The sequence below is a fragment of the Pristiophorus japonicus genome, chromosome 22 (assembly GCF_044704955.1).
Source record: "Pristiophorus japonicus isolate sPriJap1 chromosome 22, sPriJap1.hap1, whole genome shotgun sequence".
NCBI lineage: Eukaryota > Metazoa > Chordata > Chondrichthyes > Pristiophoridae > Pristiophorus > Pristiophorus japonicus.
The window spans coordinates 65,909,432-65,925,721 of NC_091998.1; the positions used below are offsets into that span (position 1 = coordinate 65,909,432).

A 16,290-nucleotide genomic window follows, 5' to 3' on the forward strand; every position below is an offset into this window, starting at 1 on the left:
CCTCGCACAACGAGATTGCTAATTAATCCTCTCTAATTACATAACACCCAGTCTAAGATGGCCTCCCCCCTAGTTGGTTCCTCGACATATTGGTCTAAAAAACCATCCCTTATGCACTCCAGAAAATCCTCCTCCACCGTATTGCTTCCAGTTTGGTTAGCCCAATCTATGTGCATATTAAAGTCACCCATTATAACTGCTGCACCTTTATTGCACGCACCCCTAATTTCCTGTTTGATGCCCTCCCCAACATCATTACTACTGTTTGGAGGTCTGTACACAACTCCCACTAACGTTTTTTGCCCTTTGGTGTTCTGCAGCTCTACCCATATAGATTCCACATCATCCAAGCTAATGTCCTTCCTAACTATTGCCTTAATCTACTCCTTAACCAGCAATGCTACCCCACCTCCTTTTCCTTTTATTCTATCCTTCCTGAATGTTGAATACCCCTGGATGTTGAGTTCCCAGCCCTGCTCATCCTGGAGCCACGTCTCCGTAATCCCAATCACATCATATTTGTTAACATCTATTTGCACAGTTAATTCATCCACCTTATTGCGGATACTCCTTGCATTAAGACACAAAGCCTTTAGGCTTGTTTTTTTTAACACCCTCTGTCCTTTTAGAATTTTGCTGTACAATGGCCCTTTTTGTTCTTTGCCTTGGGTTTCTCTGCCCTCCACTTTTCCTCATCTCCTTTCTGTCTTTTGTTTCCCTCTATCTCCCTGCATTGGTTCCCATCCCCCTGCCATATTAGTTTAACTCCTCCCCAACAGCACTAGCAAACACTCCCCCGAGGACATTGGTTCCGATTCTGCCCAGGTGCAGACCGTCCGGATTGTTCAATTGGTCTGCCATTTCTTTGTTCCCCGTTATGACTTTCCCTGATTCTGACTGCAGGGGACCTACGTTTGTCTTTACTAACCTTTTTCTCTTTACATACCTATAGAAACTTTTGCAATCCACCTTAATGTTCCCTGCAAGCTTCTTCTCGTACTCCATTTTCCCTGCCCTAATCAAACCCTTTGTCTTCCTCTGCTGAGTTCTAAATTTCTCCCAGTCCCCAGGTTCGCTGCTATTTCTTGCCAATTTGTATGCCATTTCCTTGGCTTTAATACTATCCCTGATTTCCCTAGATAGCCACGGTTGAGCCACATTCCCTTTTTTATTTTTACGCCAGACAGGAATGTACAATTGTTGTAATTCATCCATGCGGTCTCTAAATGTCTGCCATTGCCCATCCACAGTCAACCCCCTAAGTATCATTCGCCAATCTATCCTAGCCAATTCACGCCTCATACCTTCAAAGTTACCCTTCTTTAAGTTCTGGACCATGGTCTCTGAATTTACTGTTTCATTCTCCATCCTAATGCAGAATTCCACCATATTATGGTCACTCTTCCCCAAGGGGCCTCGCACAATGAGATTGCTAATTAATCCTCTCTCATTACACAACACCCAGTCTAAGATGGCCTCCCCCCTAGTTGGTTCCTCAACATATTGGTCTAGAAAACCATCCCTTATGCACTCCAGGAAATCCTCCTCCACCGTATTGCTTCCAGTTTGGCTAGCCCAATCTATGTGCATATTAAAGTCACCCATTATAACTGCTACACCTTTATTGCATGCACCCCTAATTTCCTGTTTGATGCCCCCCCCAACATCCCTATTACTGTTTGGAGGTCTGTACACAACTCCTACTAACGTTTTTTGCCCTTTGGTGTTCTGCAGCTCTACCCATATAGATTCCACATCATCCAAGCTAATGTCTTTCCTAACTATTGCATTAATCTCCTCTTTAACCAACAACGCTACCCCACCTCCTTTTCCTTTTATTCTATCCTTCCTGAATGTTGAATACCCCTGAATGTTGAGTTCCCAGCCCTGATCATCCTGCAGATTTTAGATGAGCTGAAGTTTGCAGAGGGTGGAGGATGGGGGCGCGTTGGAACAGTCGAGTGTGGAGAGGCAGGGATGAGGGTTTCAGCAGTAAGTGGGCCGAGGCAGGCATGTTAGAGGCGGTCTGTGTGATGGAAAGGATACGGGATCGAGTCAGGACTTCGAGATTGCAAACGGTCTGGTTCAGCCTGAGACAGTGTCAAGCGAAGAGGACGGAATTGCAGGCGAGCATGGCGGTTATTGAGAGTTAACAGCAGCTTCCAGCTTAGAGAGAATGCTGACGCAAGGGGCAACAGGACAGTGGATCGAATGTAAACCAAGCACACACTAGAGCAGGGCAGTTATCACTGGTGTCCTGGCCAATATATATTCATCAATCAACATCACAAAAAAAAACATTATCTGCGCATTATCACGTACACTGCGATGTGTAAACACTAGGTCCGTGCAGCAGAGCTGGTCTCCAGTCGTCCTGGTTAACCCTTGCCACTGGACCAAGATCTCGCTCTGTCAAGCCCGTGTGGTGGCTGGTGTGCAACGGCCACCCCACGTTAAAAAAATCCACGCACAGGCATCTTCCACCCTTCAGGACGTAGTTCGGGATCTGGTATATCATCATCATAGGCAGTCCCGTGAAAAGAATATGACTTGCTTCCACGCCAAAAAAGGGATGAGTTCACAGGTGTTTCAATGAAGGACCTAATATTCCAGGTTCCAACCTACATCCTGAAGGGTGGAAGATGCCTGTGGATGGATTTTTTTAACGTAGGGTGACCGTTGCACACCAGCCACCACACGGGCTTGACAGAGCGAGGTCTTGGTCCAGTGGCAAGGATTACCCAAGGCAACTGGAGACCTGCTCTGCTGCATGGGCCTAGTGCGCATACATATCGCAGTATGGGCTGGGCCCGTGCTGCCCCTGGGCCCTCACCTCTCCTGGGCCCCGATCGCGTCGCTCCACGATCTCTCGCCGCTCCTTCGCCCCGATCTCGCCGCTCCTGCTGTATCTGCTCCAATCAGCGACCTGGACCTTGATATCCAATCCAGTTGTCCTCTTCACTGCCGTCGCTCTCCTGCACTAGCTCGTGCTGTACCTTGCAGTGGCATGCCACCACACTGCCCATGGCTGTGGCTCACCGATCCTTTTATGGCCCCGACCTGCCGCTGATGGTCTGTCGCAGGTATATTAGGTCCTTCACTGAAACAGTTGTGAACTCATTCCTTTTTGGCGTGGAAGCAAGTCATCCTCGCTTCGAGGGACCGCCTATGATGTTGGTTGTGGGAGCTTGTTGTGTGCAAATTGGCTGCTGCCTTTCCTACGCTGCAACAGTGACTGCACTTTGGCTGTAAAGCGCTTTGGGAAGTCCAGTGGTTGTGAAAGGCGTCATATAAATGCAAGTCTGTCTGTCTTTTGAAAGTTGCCAAGCTACAATGAAGATTAGGGAGTGTCCCTGGTGACCTGGCCAACCAACAGCATCCACGGCAGATGGATTAGTCATTCTTCAGATGGCGGATTGTGACAAGCTGCCGTTGTTGCAGACACCCGAGTGCATTTAGCTACATAACAGCTCAAAAGGTTAGGTGTTTCACTGTGACCAGCGCTGAAATACAAGTATGATTAGGTGGAAAATGTAGTTTGGGTGGCAGCAGCAGAGACTGATTAGTCACTGCTGGTCGATTTATCTGGAGAACGCCAGAATGCAGCAAAGGTCAAGTTAGTCACAGTCTCTTCTTAGCTCAACCCAATCGCAGAGCTTCGTCACAAAGTTTCCACCCTATAATCTGCTTCACATTCCAGACTCTTCAAACAGCACATCAGCACTGCCCGAGATAGCTGCGCGCCAATCTTTGGATCACTTTCCAAGCAAATAAATGCAAAATAACAAACCCTCAGCGAGACAACACCACAAGGTATTCACGTTCCGACAGTAAAACCGTCGGGACAAGAAAATGTCAGGTCATTGACTTCTCCGTTTTGATGTCTTGCACACTATCCGGGGTGGGGGGGGAAAAAAAAGAGAAGGCACACTGTCCTGGGGCAGGAGGGGGGCACAGCCTCCTGGGATGGAGGGGGTACGGGATACACAGCACAGATCGGCACATGTGGCACAGTACACTGGGATCTAAATGGAGCCTGAAAATAAAGGGATGGAACCAGCACAAAGTTAGCATCCAGATTATACAAATTCTCTCCTCACTCTCCATTGTGTATCCAACCATAGTCACAATTAATTGGCCAATTCTGTGTGTGGGGGAAATGATGTTAATCGATGCAACATTTAACTCAATGACTTAACTCTCCACATTGAAAAGATAACTGGATTCATATTCAGAAACTATGAGTGCAATTGTAAAATATTCTCCAACAAAATAAGTGGACTATCTCCCTTCTATAAGCCGTGGCTCAGTGGGTGGCACTCTCGCCTCTGAGTCAGAAGGTCGTGGGCTCAAGTACCACTCCAGGGACTTGAGCACATAAATCTAGGCTGACACTCCCAGTGGAGTGCTGAGGGAGCGCTGCACTGTCGGAGGTGCCGTCTTTTGGATGAGACGTTAAACCGAGGCCCCGTCTGTTCTCTCAAGTGGACGTAAAGATCCCACTGCACTATTTCAAAAAAAGAGCAGGGGAGTTATCCCCGGTGTCCTGGGGCCAATATTTATCCCTCAATCAACATAACAAAAACAGATTATCTGGTCAATCATCACATTGCTGTTTGTGGGAGCTTGCTGTGCACAAATTGGCTGCCGTGCTTCCCGCATTACAACAGTGACTACACTCCAAAAGTACTTCACTGGCTGTAAAGCGCTTTGAGACATCCGGTGGTCGTGAAAGGTGTTATGTGAATCCAAGTCTGTCTGTCTTTCTACTCCCAAAAATGTTTCTTCCGAGACCTTGATTAAAGGCTTTCACCGACATGAAAACATTTCTAACTGGGAGATTCAGCTGTGCAATGATGTGCTTGTACTTACTGTCAAATCTCCTCCCAGCATCCTCTGCTCGAAGGACAACAAACCCAGTTCCACCACATAACTACTCCCTGGAACCATTCTGGTAAATCTCTCTGTATCCTCAACAAAACATCACATCCTTTCTAAGTGTGATGGCCAGAATTGGGTACAATACCTCAGCTGGAACTGAACTAGTGTGTCTCTCTCTTTCTCTCGCATAACGGGGAGAGAGAAATATTTTTTTTTTTTAGGAAGGCTTGAAAGTTCTCATTATGAATCATTTAAAAAAAAAAACTTGTATTCAAGCAAAGGCATCATAACCTCATCATTCGCTAGAACAAGGAATAAAAGTATATGTATTTTACATCCATACATTTGATTACAAATTCTCACGTTGCGCGAGAGAGAGAGAGAGAAAAAGAGAGAGAGAGAGAGAGAGAGAGAGAGAGAGAGAGAGAGACACACACAGACAGACAGGCAGAGAGTTCGGCCCCAGCTGGAGTATTGTGTCCAATTCTGGGCACCGCACTTTAGGAAGGATGTGAAGGCTTTGGAGAGGGTACAGAAGAGATTTACAAGAATGGTTCCAGGAATGAGGGATTACGGTTACGTGGATAGACTGGAGAAGCTGGGGTTGTTCTCCTCAGAGCAGAGAAGGTTAAGAGGAGATTTGATAGAGGTGTTCTAAATCATGAAGGATTTAGATGGAGTAAATAAAGGGAAACTGTTTGCAATGGCTGAAGGGTCAATAACCAGAGGGCACAGATTTAAGGTGATTGGCAAAAAAACCAGAGGCGACATGAGGAAAAACATTTTTACGCAGCGAGCGGTTAGGATTTGGAACGCACGGCCCGAGAGGGTGGTGGAGGCAGGTTCAATAGCAGCTTTCAAACAGGAATTGGATAAATACTTGCAGGAGAAAAATTGCCGGGATTTGGGGAAAGAGCCAGGGCGGGGGGGGTGGGGGACTGACTGGATTGCTCTTTGATAGAGCCAGCACAGACCCGATGGGCCGAAAAGCCTCCTTCGGTGCTGTCGTATTCTAGGACTTAGACGGGAAGCAACTTTAACCTAACCCACTGGGCAATGAAGGGTCGAAGGTCAGTTTTATACCCCGCTCGACATTGAAGTCGATCAGGTGGGGTGTCAAACAGGCATCCGCCCAAAGGGGTGGGGGTTGGTTAAAATTAGCCCAGAGACAGAGTGAGGGAGACAGAGTGAGAGAAAGAAAATGAATAGCAGGCGCGCTAATGGTCAGTACATAATAAGACACATTTAATTATTCTGAGAGTCTGCACGACAACGAATGACATCCAGCCAAGTCATTTTGAATTCTTAAAATCTGCACACTAATTACTAACCGAGACTAACAGCCATAAATATATGGAGAGTCACTATGAAGTTACATTCAATGCTGTCCCAACATCACTTGCATTTATAGTGCCTTCAGAACAGGAAGCCTGTGGTCACTACATTCACTAACCTGCTTTATACCAACCAGAATACATGGTGTTAAGAATTGGGATGTGTCATGCTTGTATGAAGAAGAACTGTGAACTTGTCACTTCAACATTGTTATACTTACACTGACACCTATACTTACAAGTGACCAAACTGACCCAAATGTTTCACAGATACACGAGGAAAAAAATGCAAGCCAAGACACAGAGATATTAGGAGAGGCGACAAAAGCCTTGTTTGAAGAGGTGGGTTTTAAGGGTCTGGAAAGGTGAGGGAAGTGCAGGAGTTTAAGGACGGAATTCCAGAGTGTGGGGCCCAGGCGACTAAAGTTGGGCTGCTGGAGGGTGGAGAATGGGAGAGCTTTGGAATAGTTGCACATGGCGATGAGAAAGGCATGGTTGAGGGTGTCAGCAGCTGACGGGTCGAGGTCGGAGTGGAGACAGGCAACATTAGAGGTGGAAGTGGGTGGCCCTTGTGATCAAGTGGAAACCAGAGTGGCGGTGGAGAGGGATGGAATTGTGGCGGGGTCTGAAGACAATCGGCCAGATTTTGCTGCCAAAGTAACAGTGGATTTAATGCACACGCCGTTACTCATCATCATAGGCAGTCCCTCGAAATCGAGGAAGACTTGCTTCCACTCTAAAAGTGAGTTCTCAGGTGACTGAACAGTCCAATACCGGAATTACAGTCTCTGTCACAGGTGGGACAGACAGTGGTTGAGGGAAGGGGAGGGTGGGACTGGTTTGCCGCACTCTCCTTCCGCTGCCTGCGCTTGTTTTCTGCATGCTCTCGGCGACGAGACTCGAGGTGCTCAGCGCCCTCCCGGATGCTCTTCCTCCACTTAGGGCGTTCTTTGGCCAGGGACTCCCAGGTGTCGGTGGGGATGTTGCACTTTATCAGGGAGGCTTTGAGAGTGCCTTTGAAACGTTTTGTCTGCCCATCTGAAGATCGTTTGCCGTGTAAGAGTTCCAATAGAGCGCTTGCTTTGGGAGTCTTGTGTCAGGCATGTGGATAATGTGGCCCGCCCAACGGAACTGGTCAAGTGTGGTCAGTGCTTCGATGCTGGGATATTGGCCTGATCGAGAACACTGATGTTGGTGCGTCCGTCCTCCCAGGGAATTTGCAGGATCTTGCCGAGACATCGTCGTTGGTATTCTCCAGTGATTTGTGGTGTCTACTGTATATGGTCCACCTTTCTGAACGCCGTTATTACTGTGTAAATCGTCCAGCAACTGGTGGCGAGGAAGAGATAACCCGCAAGTTGCCAGTTTGCTGGACTATTCGTGCCTCATGAAAACGGTAGTTCGCCTCCAACTCCCCCGAGAGTTTCAAGGAATGGCTGGATTTGCTCATTAATTGCCAATTAAACTTGCCGCAGAAAGTTAGGGCCAGTACTCAATCAGCACAAGCACATTTTTAATAAGGAGATTTATGTTCCTGTATTGCCACTCAACTCTCTGGCCCAGAAAGAAAGACTTGCATTTATATAGCGCCTTTCGCAACCACCGGTTGTCTAAAAGTGCTTTACAGCCAATGAAGTACTTTTGGAGTGTAGTCACTGTTGTAATGTGGGAAACGCAGCAGCTAATTTTGCACACAGCAAGCTCCCACAAACAGCGATGTGATAATGACCAGGTAATGTTTGTTTAATGTTGATTGAGGGATAAATATTGGCCAGGACACCGGGGATAACTCCCCAGCTCTTCTTCAAAATAGTGCAGTGGGATCTTTTACATCCACCTGAGAGGGCAGATGGGGCCTCGGTTTAACATCTCGTCCAAAAGGTGGCACCTCTGACAGTGCGGCACTCCCTCAGCACTGCACTGGAGTGTCAGCCTAGATTGTGTGCTCTCAGGTGTCTGGAGTGGAACTTGAACCCACAACCTTCTGACTCACAGGCGAGAGTGCGATCACACACAGGGAACAATTTAAACCGTGGGGTCTCATTCCTGCATGTAGCAAATTGTTTTGAGAGATTTTACATTTTTACTTTTCCTCTCCGTCTCTTCTCTCTTAATCCAAACTTTTCCCCTCTATTTCTCTACCTGATCTGACTCTAATTCACCCCATTTTTTTCTGTCGCCCCTGTATTTTTTGCTCAATCCTTAAATCTCATTGGTTGAGATGGATTGTTGGTCCTGCTGTTCACCGAGGTCCCAGATGCCCTGATGCCCTCCCCGTGCCGTTACCAGCTCGAACTTCCACAAGGCAAACAATTTGAGCTGAAGGGCGAGGGGAAAAAGTCTGACCAACAAGGCACACAGCGAGAAGCCCCGCTCCAGCAAAATCACTGTTGAAATCGAGGAAATTACGGCTCAAATCCATGGCTGGATAACTTCCCAGCCTATAACTCACAAATATACATTATTCTATACGCAAGCCATCTGAACCCCTCGATTAGATTCTAGCTTGTAACTCACTCGCTCAAGTATTTACTGTGCTTAAATTCCCTTGAAAGAATAAATGAATAAGTTACTTACTTGTGGAGGCATTTGATGGTCCATCACTTGAGAATAGTTACTCGGGTATGAAGCAGTTTGGTGCCCAGTGGGATACCAGTAATTGGAGGCATATCCCGGATATGGCATTTCCTGGAAGAAATGAGTGAAAGGGAATAAAGCAACCGGAATCAAGTGTGCAATCCATCAGGAACTTTTTGATTAAAGTTGCTAGAACCTCAATACAGCAAAGGGAGTTCACCACCTTACAGGAAATCAATCCGAAAAGCAGTCATGCAATGTAGAATGAAACAAAATGGCTGATTTAAAAAATGATCTTCATTCCTAAACAAACCAGTGCTCACTCATGTGTGACATCACTCTCCAAAGAGCAGAAAGACAAACAGCTCGTCAAATATATATAAAAACACAAAATATCAGAGAGACACAGCTAAGTTCTTCACTTTTAATAAATGTGCCCGCTGGGGCAGTTAGAATTAAACTGATGTCTGCAAAGGGAGGAGATATTAGAACATAAGAAATAGGATCAGGAGTCAGCCATACGGCCCCTCGATCCTGCTCCGCCATTCAATAAGATCATGGCTGATCTGATCATGGACTCAGCTCCACTTCCCTGCCCGCTCCCCATAACCCTTTATTCCCTTATCATTCAAAAATCAGTCTATCTCCGTGTTAAGTATATTCAATGACTCAGCCTCCACAGCTCTCTGGGGCAGAGAATTCGAGAGATTTATAACCCTCAGAAGAAATTCCTCCTCATCTCAGTTTTAAATAGGCGGCCCCTTATTCTGACACTATGTCCCCTAGTTTTAGTTTCCGCTACGAGTGAAAATATCCTTTCTACATCCACCTTGTTGAGCCCCCTCATTATCTTATGTTTCGATAAGATCATCTCTCATTCTTCTGAACTCCAATGTGTATAGACCCAACCTACCATTATAAGTCAACCCCCTCATCTCCAGAATCAACCTAGTGAATCTTCTCTGAACAGCCTCCAATGCAAGTATATCCCTCCTTAAATATGGAGACTAAAACTATATGCAGTACTCTAGGTATGGCCTCGCCAATACCCTGAACAGTTGTAGCAGGACTTCTCTGCTTTTATACTCCATCCCCTTTGCAATAAAAGCCAACATTCCATTTGCTTTCCTGATTACACATGATTGCATACTCTACACAGATACATCCATCCCGCCAGCTGAGGATAGTAAAGCTGTGCCCAGGTTTGTACGTGAGGCTAACTTTGGCTGCTCATGAGGCTGCCATAATGTGGTGATGGTGACTTCAGAGTCTGAAAGTGGGGGCAATATGTGGTGTGAATAATGGTCACTGAGGCATCCTTGACAAAAAGCAAATGGTAAGTTGGCCTTTATTACAAGAGGATTTGAGTACAAGAGTAAAGACGTCTTACTGCAATTATATAGGGCCCTGGTGAGACACACCTGGAGTATTGTGTACAGTTTTGTTCTATTTACCCAAGGAAGGGTATACTTGCCACAGAGGGAGTGCAACAAAGGTTCACCAGACTGATTCATGGGATGGGGGCGGGGGATTGTCCTATGAGCAGACTAGGCCTACATTCTCTCGAGTTTAGAAGAATGAGAGGCGATCTCATTGTGAAATGTACAAAATTCTTACAGGCCGTGACAGGGTAGATGCAGGGAGGATGTTTCCCCTGGCTGGGAGTCTAGAACCAGGGGTCACAGTCTCAGAATAAGGGGTTGGCCATTTAGGACTGAGATGAGAGGAAACAACTTCTCTTAGAGGGTGGTGAATCTTTGGAATTCTCTGCTTCAGAGGGCTGTGGAGGCTCAGTCTTTGAGTCGATTCAAGACAGAGATCGATAGATTTGGGGATATTAAGGGATATGGGGATAGTGCAGGAAGGTGGAGTTGAGGTTGAAGATCAGCCATGATCTCATTGAATGGCAGAGCAGGCTCGAGGGGCCAAATGGCCTACGCCTGCTCCTATTTCTTATGTTCTTAAAACTCTGGACAAAATCTAACTACACGGAATATTTACCCTTCGGTACAAAGGCAATCTACGGGCTGGAGTTATAACTGGGGCTGGAGATGGCACGACCAATTCACGTAGCATAGGAAATAAAGTTGGTAAGCTGCAGGTGCAAATAGCCACATGGGAATATGATGACATGGCAATAATGGAGACCTGGGTCAAAATAGAGCAGGATTGGGTATTAAATATTGCTGGAAAAAAGCTGTTCAGGAAAGAGAGGAGGTGGCGTGGCAGTATTAGTCAAGAAGAATGTTAGTGCGGAGAGAGGTCAAAATCTTTCCAGCTAGAGTTAAGAAACAATGGAAGCGCCATTACACGACTGGGTGTATTCTACAGGCCACCAACTAGTGGGGAAAAAAAAGGAGCAAATTTGTAGAGAAATTACAGAGAGATGCAGGAACTATAGAGTAGTGATAATGGGGGACTATAACTATCCTAATATAGACTGGGATAATCTTGCAAAGGGCAGAGAGGGGGAAGAATTTCTGAAGTGTTCAGGAGAACTTTCTTGGTCAGTATGTTTCCAGCCCGGTCAAGGGAGGAGGCATTGCTGGATCTGGTTCTGGGGAATACAGTGGGTCAGATGGAGCAAGTGTTGATAGGGGAACATTTAGGGAATAGTGATCATAGTATCATAAGGTTTAGATTAGCTATGGAAAATGACAGGGAGTAATCCAGAGCAAAAATATTTAATTGGAGGAAGGCCAATTTCATTGGGATCTGGCCCGGGTAAACAGCAATCAAAGATTGGCAGGCTGTAATGGAACAAATTGAAGAGGAAATAGTTCGGGTACAGTCGAGGGACATCCCCACTAGGGGGAAAGGTAGAGCAACTAAAGTCAGAGGTCTCTGGATGACAAGAGTTAGAGAGTAAGCTAAAGCAGAAAAAAAAGCATGTATGAAAGATGTCAGGTCGAGAATGCATCTGAGAATCAAGCTCAATATGGAAAGTTCAGAGAAGTGAAAAAGAAAATGAGGGGCAAAGAGACGGAATGAGAATAGAATGGCAGCCAACATAAAAGGTGATCCAAAAGTCTTCTCTCGGCACATAAATAGTTAACGGGCAGCAAGAGGATGGGTAGGGTCGATTAGGGACAAAAAAGGAGACCTACACATGGAGGCAGAGGGTATGGCTGAGGTACGAAATGAATACTTTTCCCAAGGAAGGGGATGCTGCCATAGACAGAGTGAAAGAGGAGGTAGTGGAGACACTTGATAGGTTAAACAGTGATAAAGAAGAGGTTTTAGAAAGGCTGGCTGTATTTAAAGTAGATAATCATCAGGAGTGGATGCTGAGGGAATTGAGGGCGGAAATCGAGGTGGTACTGACCATAATATTCCAATCCTCCATAGATACGGGAGTGGTGCCAGGGGGCTGGAGAATTGCAAATTTTACACCATTGTAAACCCAACAACTACAGGCCAGTCAATTTTACCTTGGTCTTGGGGAAGCTTTTAGAAACAGTCATTTGGATAGGGGCAGATTAATTAAGGCAAGCCAGCACGGATTTATTAAAGGCAAATCATGTTTAACTAACTTGATCGGGTTTTTTGATAAGGTAACAGAGAGGGTTGATGAGGGCAATGCGGTTGACGTGGTGGACATGGATTTCCAAAAGGCATTGGACAAGTGCCACATAATAGGCTTGCAGCAAAGTTGAAGCCCGTGGAATAAAAGGGACAGTGGCAGCATGGATACAGAATTGTCTCAGTGACAGGAAACAGAGAGTAGGGGTGAATGGCTGTTTCTCGGACTGGAGGACGGTATACAGTGGTGTTCCCCAGGGGTCGGTACTGGGACCACTGCTTTTCTTGATATATATTAATGACTTGGGTGTATAGGGCACTATTTCAAAATCTGCAGATGACACAAAACTTGGAAATATAGTGAACAGTGAGGAGGATAGTGATAGACCTCAGGAAGACAGACAGGCTGGTGGGATGGGCGGACACGTGGCAGATGAAACTTAGTGCAAAAATGCGATACATTTTGAAATGAGATGGGGACATGTAAACTAAATATTATAATCCTAAAGGGGGTGCACGAACAGAGAGACCTGGGGGTGTATGTGCACAAATCAGTGAAGGTGGCAGGGCAGGTTGTGAAAGCGGTTAAAAAGGTTTACGGGATTCTGGGCTTCATGAATAGAGGCATAGAGTACAAAAGCATGGAAATTATGATGAACCTTTATAAAACACTGGCTCAGCCCCAACTGGAGTACTGTGTCCTATTCTGGGCACCACACTTTGGGAAGGATGTGAAGGCCTTAGAGAGGGTGCAGAAAAGATTTATGAGAATGGTTCCAGGGACTTCAGTTACGTGGATAGACTGGAAAAGCTGGGGTTGTTCTCCTTGGAGCAGAGGAGGTTGAGAGGAGATTTGATCGAGGTATTCAAAATCATGAGGGGTCCAGACAGAGTAGAGAGAGAGAAACTGTTCCCATTGGTGGAAGGGTCAGGAACATAGAGGACACATAGAAACATAGAAATAGGTGCAGAAGGCCATTTGGCCCTTTGAGCCTGCACCACCATTCAATATCATGGCTGATCATTCACCTCAGTACCCCTTTCCTGCTTTCTCTCTATAGCCCCTGACCCCTTTAGTCGTAAGGGCATATCTAACTCCCTCTTAAATACATCTAACTAACTGGCATCAAAAACTCTCTGCGGTAGAGAATTCCACAGGTTAACAACTGAGTGAAGAGGTTTCTCCTCATCTTGGCCTTAAATGGCAACATCAGGAACATTCTTCCTGCATCTAACCTGTCCAGGCCCGTCAGAATTTTATATGTTTCTATGAGATCCCCTCTCATTCTTCTAAACTCCAGCGAATACAGGCCCAGTCGATCCAGTCTCTCCTCGTATGTCAGTCTTACCATCCCGGGAATCAGTTTGGTGAACCTTCGCTGCACTCCCTCAATAGCAAGAACGTCCTTCCTCAGATCGAGACCCCAAAACTGAACACAATATTCCAGGTGAGGCCTCACGAAGGCCCTGTACAACTGCAGTAAGACCTCCCTGCTCCTATACTCGCTATGAAGGCCAACATGCCATTTGCCTTCTTCACCGCCTGCTGTACCTGCATGCCAACTTTCAATGACTCATCGATGTACTATGACACCCAGGTCTCGCTGCACCTCCCCTTCTAATTTAAGATGCTTGCACAAAACCAAAGGTGACATAAGGAAAACCTTTTCTACGCAGTGAGTGGTTAGGATCTGGAATGCGCTGCCTGAAAAGGTGTTGGAGGCAGATTCAATCACGGCTTTCAAAAGGGAATTGGAAAAGTACCTGAAAGAATTTTTATTTTGCAGGGCTATGGGGAAAGCGCAGGGGAGTGGGACTAGCTGAGGTGCTCTTGCAAAGAGCTGGCACAAGCTCGACGGGCCAAATGGCCTTCTTCCGTGCTGGAACCACTGATTCTCGAGGCTTTTGGAAAGAAAATGAATGCAGATTAGTGTGAAAGTATGTTCCCAGGTCGGTGATTGGAACGTGGGCAGGTACAGCAGGAGCGGCGAGATCGGGGCGAAGGAGCAGCAAGAGATTGTAGAGGGACGTGATCGGAGCCCAGGGGAGGCACGAGTTTGGGGCCGGGGCCCAGGGGCAGCACGGGCCCAGCCCACACTGCGATATGTGTGCGCACTCCATGCAGCAGAGCAGGTCTCCAGTCGTCCTGGTTAACCCTTGCCACTGGACCAAGACCTCGCTCTGTCAAGCCCGTGTGGTGGCTGGTGTGCAACGGTCACCCCACGTAAAAAAAATCCACGCACAGGCGTCTTCCACCCTTCAGGATGTAGTTCAGGATCTGGAATATTAGGTCCTTCATTGAAACACCTGTGAACTCATCCCTTTTCAGCGTGGAAGCTTCGACGGACTGCCGATGGTGATGATGATTGTGGATTTGCTCCTCAGAAATAAAAGGGGCATTTGGATCCCCTCAAAAAACACATTGACCAGCTATAACATAGGAACAGGAGTAAGCCGTTCAGCTCCTCGAGCCTGTCTCACCCATTCAGTTGGATCATGGCTAATCCATACCTTAAGTCCATTTACCTGCCATATACCTCAATACCTTTACCTATCAAAAATCTGCCAACTATCCCAGCAACGCAGCCTTTTGGGGGGGAGGGGGGGGGGTGGTGTGCAGGAACGAGTTTCAGATTTCTACTAAAGTGCCTGGCTCTAATTTTTAACATTATGTCCCTCAATCTTAATTTCACCATCAGAGGAAATAGCTTCTCTGCATCTACCCGATCCAATCTTTTTTAACATTTCAAAGACCTCGATCAGATCACTCTTTAATCTTAAAAACTCAATGGAGCATCTGTTACCTTCAGCGCCGAGGAGTAGGTCTGGAGTTGTAACCAAGTGTGGGCAAGGGTTGGATTTCCATGAAAAGGTTGACAACCCGTGTCTGGATATTCATTTGGGAGAATCCAGGCAAAAGCCAGAATCTCTCAGCGCTGAACCAGACAAGTGTGACTGCTCCTTGGGTTTGAGCATTGCAATATCAATGACAGCACAGTGGGTAAATGCCCAGCTAGGTGTCGTGCTCAGTCTTAAAGGCCTTGTGGTGATCATCTGCCTGCAACAAGTTAGCTCATCTCTTCCAGAGATGCTCCTGGATTACAAGTGTGTACAACATTACGAGGGGCCTGGATAGAGTGGATAGGAAGGACCAATTTCCCTTAGCAGTGGGTTCAATAATCAGGAGGCATAGATTTAAAGCAATTGGTAGAAAGATGAGAGGAGATAGGAGAGGAGATATGAGGGGAAATTTCTTCACCCAGAGGGTGGTGGGGGGTCTGGAACTCGCTGCCTGAAAGGGCGGTAGAGGCAGAAACCCTCACCACATTTAAAAAGTACTTGGATGTGCACTTAAGTGCCGTAACCTACAGGGCTACGGACTAAGAGCTGGAAAGTGGGATTAGGCTGGATAGCTCTTGGTCGGTCGGCGCGGACGCGATGGGCCGAATGGCCTCCTCCTGTGCTGTAAATTTTTGGGACTCAATAATTTGTTTCAATGCTGCTGGGCGAGGACAAATCAGCCAGGGCTCGTGCCTCTGACTGGGCGATTACTGCCGGCTGGAAAGGTATATGAACATGTTGGGGTTGAGGGGTTGGAAAAGGATCCGTTCAAATAGCCTTCCGATTCCTGCTGGTTGCACGCCCATGGTAACAAGTGGCACTTGGGTAAGGCACTGCAGAGTGCAAACATTTACCAAGGGCAGCACACGTTCGCAAAGAGGCAACGCCTTTATGTTTAAAAAACGCGAGGCAACTATTAACTACTGAGCTGTGTGGGTTGTCCTTGCCCCTTTAAGGTATCTCCCTGCTTCCCGCTCACTAACTCCTGCTTACCATCTCCGTTTCTTCCTCTATCTCTCTCTCCGTCCCTTCCTCTATCTCTCTCTCCGTCCCTTCCTCTATCTCTCTCTCTCTCTCTCTCTCTCTCCGTCCGTCCTTCCCCTCTCCCCCCCCCCCCTCTCTACTCCTCCCCCCC

At 46.8% G+C, this 16,290-nt stretch overlaps 1 protein-coding gene across 1 annotated transcript in view; it reads right to left on the bottom strand.

Moving 5' to 3' along the window:
• The window catches only part of bag4 (BCL2 associated athanogene 4), a 43,013-nt gene that overhangs the window by 23,613 nt on the left and 3,110 nt on the right, over positions 1 to 16,290 (bottom strand). Inside the window, exon 2 of the mRNA XM_070866321.1 lies at positions 8,793 to 8,903. Coding sequence (XP_070722422.1) covers positions 8,793 to 8,903 — 111 coding nt within the window. The remainder of the gene's footprint in view (positions 1 to 8,792; positions 8,904 to 16,290) is intronic.